General features: G+C 41.0%; 1 protein-coding gene across 2 annotated transcripts; it reads right to left on the bottom strand.

Annotated features, from left to right (window-relative positions):
• Positions 1–155: 155 nt before the first annotated feature.
• On the bottom strand, positions 156–2,823 carry SARC_12994 (the record flags this gene model as incomplete). 2 transcript variants are annotated; one of them, XM_014292887.1, is made up of 3 exons in its annotated part: positions 156–354; positions 1,957–2,080; positions 2,721–2,823. In XM_014292887.1, coding segments are annotated over 3 exons (282 nt in total), but the record flags the coding sequence as incomplete, so codon positions are not given. The 2 variants fall into 2 exon arrangements, with proteins under 2 accessions (XP_014148362.1, XP_014148363.1); XM_014292888.1 differs by having other exon boundaries at positions 156–644.
• Between the last annotated feature and the right edge of the window lie 247 nt (positions 2,824–3,070).

Genomic DNA, 3,070 nt, shown 5'->3' on the forward strand with positions numbered 1-3,070 from the left:
GAGTTTGCAATCCTATTTATCATCGTGTCTAGCCTATTTATCATTGAGTCTAACTAATCTACCTTTGATTTATCTTAGTGTCACTCTTCTATAAGCGCGGCTAGATATCTGCTCACATCTAAATGTTGTATGTTTTTATTCAAATAATTGTTTTATGATTTTTATTCAAATATTTTTTCTATGTTTTTTTACAATCAATTGTTTAGTGTTTATATTCCAGAAAGATGACAGCCCGCACCTCCTCTTTGTCTCATTGTTGTAACCACGTGGTCTCTTAATCGTCGTGGCACATTTCCGTTTTATAGTATTGCCGTGAAATCGATCGTTATCGCATTCATCTTCGGCCGATATTCCCTATGCGTTGGGTGAGCAGACGAGGAAAAACGTTTTAAACTAAACATACGCTCGTGTCGCCCCACACTCTTACTATCAAACGGATTGCCGAGCGAGGTTGTGTTGTAGAATAGCAGACCCCGAGACTGCGTCAACGCATACGAACACCCTCTTGTTTCCATCTTGTTTCTCACTCGAATGCGACGGACTTGTGAAAGGCTAGTCCATATCCTTCTAAAAAAACAGAAGGCTATGGCTGGTCATAAGAATACGCAGTATCAAAGCAAGCCAAAGCCCTCAAGTCGGTCCACCTGATCGAGTAATTGGGCGGTGGTATAGATGTGTCTATGTAGGACGACAGCTCGTGTTGTGTTGTGTTGTGATACATACTCATCCCACAAAGGCGGGCAGGGGTTTAGGGTTTAGGGTTTAGGGTTCACAAGGTTTGTATCGGGGTTCGAGAATATATAAAACCAAAGTGCGTATAGGCAGATACGCCGCTTGGGAACATCCTAGGACATAAACATTTGATGGCAACACACTGCATGTCCATACTAATCTCGTTTCGTATGTCATCTGCACTATACACCATTGAAACAGACATACATGGATACTGATGCATTCTATGTACACTTATACCGAGCATGTGAGAACAGATATACATGGATACTGATACATTCTATATACACTTATACCGAGCATGTGAAAACATATATACATGGATACTGGTACATTCTATGTACACTTATACCGAGCATGTGAGAACAGATATAAATGGATACTGGTGCATTATATGTACACTTATACCGAGCATGTGAGAACAGATATAAATGGATACTGATACATTCTTTGTACACTTATCCCGAGTATGTGACAATAATGCGATCGCGTGCAGACATGGACGTGTCTAGTCCGTAAAGCGACATCCGGATAAGACAGTGGTCCAGTGATGTATACTCACAGTGGTGGAATTAATGTGAGTATAACAGACTGTGAAGAGACAATATCAGCTTTTCACCTACATATACACGCACACATAAAGAACAGACTGTGAAGCTACAATACCAAACATTCAACTACATATACACGCTAAAGAACAGACTGCGAAGCTACAATACATATACACGCACACATAAAGAACAGACTGTGAAGCTACAATACCAACCATTCACCTACATATACACGCACACATAAAGAACAGACTGTGAAGCTACAATACCAACCATTCAACTACATATACACGCTAAAGAGCAGACTGCGAAGCTACAATACATATACACGCACACATAAAGAACAGACTGTGAAGCTACAATACCAACCATTCACATACATATACTCGCACACATAAAGAACAGACTGTGAAACTACAATACCAACCATTCCTCTGCACGTGCTTACATATACACACACACAAAATATCCGCACCATACGACATGTAGGTCGTAGTCGCTCTGGAATGGCACTGAGGTACATTTGGAACACCCAAGGATGCTAACTCTCCCAAGTGTTTCGCTATTTCTATACGTACAAGGATAAAACTACCAGGATAAAACGAATATCCACAGTACTACAATATACACCAATAGATGTACTGCCTATGTGTGTAGTGCCAGGTAGACTTACTCGTACTCCACACCCGCCATGGTCAACAGTCGCTTGGAGGCGATTATACTCGTGGTCTCCGAGTATTTGTCACAGTAGTACAGAACTTTGCGGATGCCCGACTGGATGATGAGCTTCGAACACTCTGTTAGTAGTTGTATATAAGCTATTGTATTAAGTGACATGACAGTTATTGAACACTCTGTCAGTGGATGCATATAAGCTATTGTACTAGTGACACGATAGTTATTGAACACTCTGTCAGTAGTTGCATATTGTATGTACGTATGTATGTATGTACGTATGTATGCATGTATGTATGTACAGAATAAGAAACTGTGGCTATGTAAATACATGCATAAGTAATGATGGTATGTATACATTTGACCTATGAATGTACAATCTAACGGTACACAGTCAATTGTGAACACGAATGCCGTGTAATCATCGACACGTATTATTATCAAAACGTTAGCTCTTGCTACACTTAATGCACATAACTAGTACTGATGATGATATAGACGTTTGGTATCAAAACGTTAGCTCCTGCTACACTTTATGTACATAACTAGCACTGACAGTAGACACGTTGGGTATCAAAACAAGATGGCCACACAAAAGAACAGCAAACCACACACACAAGAAAGGAGGAAGGAGATGCATGACACATACAGACAACCCGCTACCGTACGCCAGAGTGTGTATACAGTTACTGCGAGATACCGGCAGAGAGTGACCCAACGTATGCTATGGCCACAGCATAGATGTAGCAACACCCCTCATACCATTGCAGGGGAAGAGTGCTACGTATATGCGACAGTCCTTGACGCTGGAGGAGTTCTTGTTCAAAATGGCATTCAACTCGGCATGGCACACGTAGAGGTACCTATGGAGATAAACTATTGGGTTATTGCAACTGTCCGATGGAACACATAGGGATATCTATGGAGATGGACTATTTGGTTATTACAACTGTCCGATGGTACACATGTTCTGATCTTGTGCATGGTATATTATTATGGTTCAATTCGGGAAAGTTGGCACCGTCGAATACAAAAATCTATAGGTGTTCAGTGTATAGTCGGAGTGGACGTAATGGCTGAATACGTAACGACACTACGAGATAGGATGTTTA

Source organism: Sphaeroforma arctica (assembly GCF_001186125.1).
Source record: "Sphaeroforma arctica JP610 unplaced genomic scaffold supercont1.2791, whole genome shotgun sequence".
NCBI classification, from domain to species: domain Eukaryota; class Ichthyosporea; order Ichthyophonida; genus Sphaeroforma; species Sphaeroforma arctica.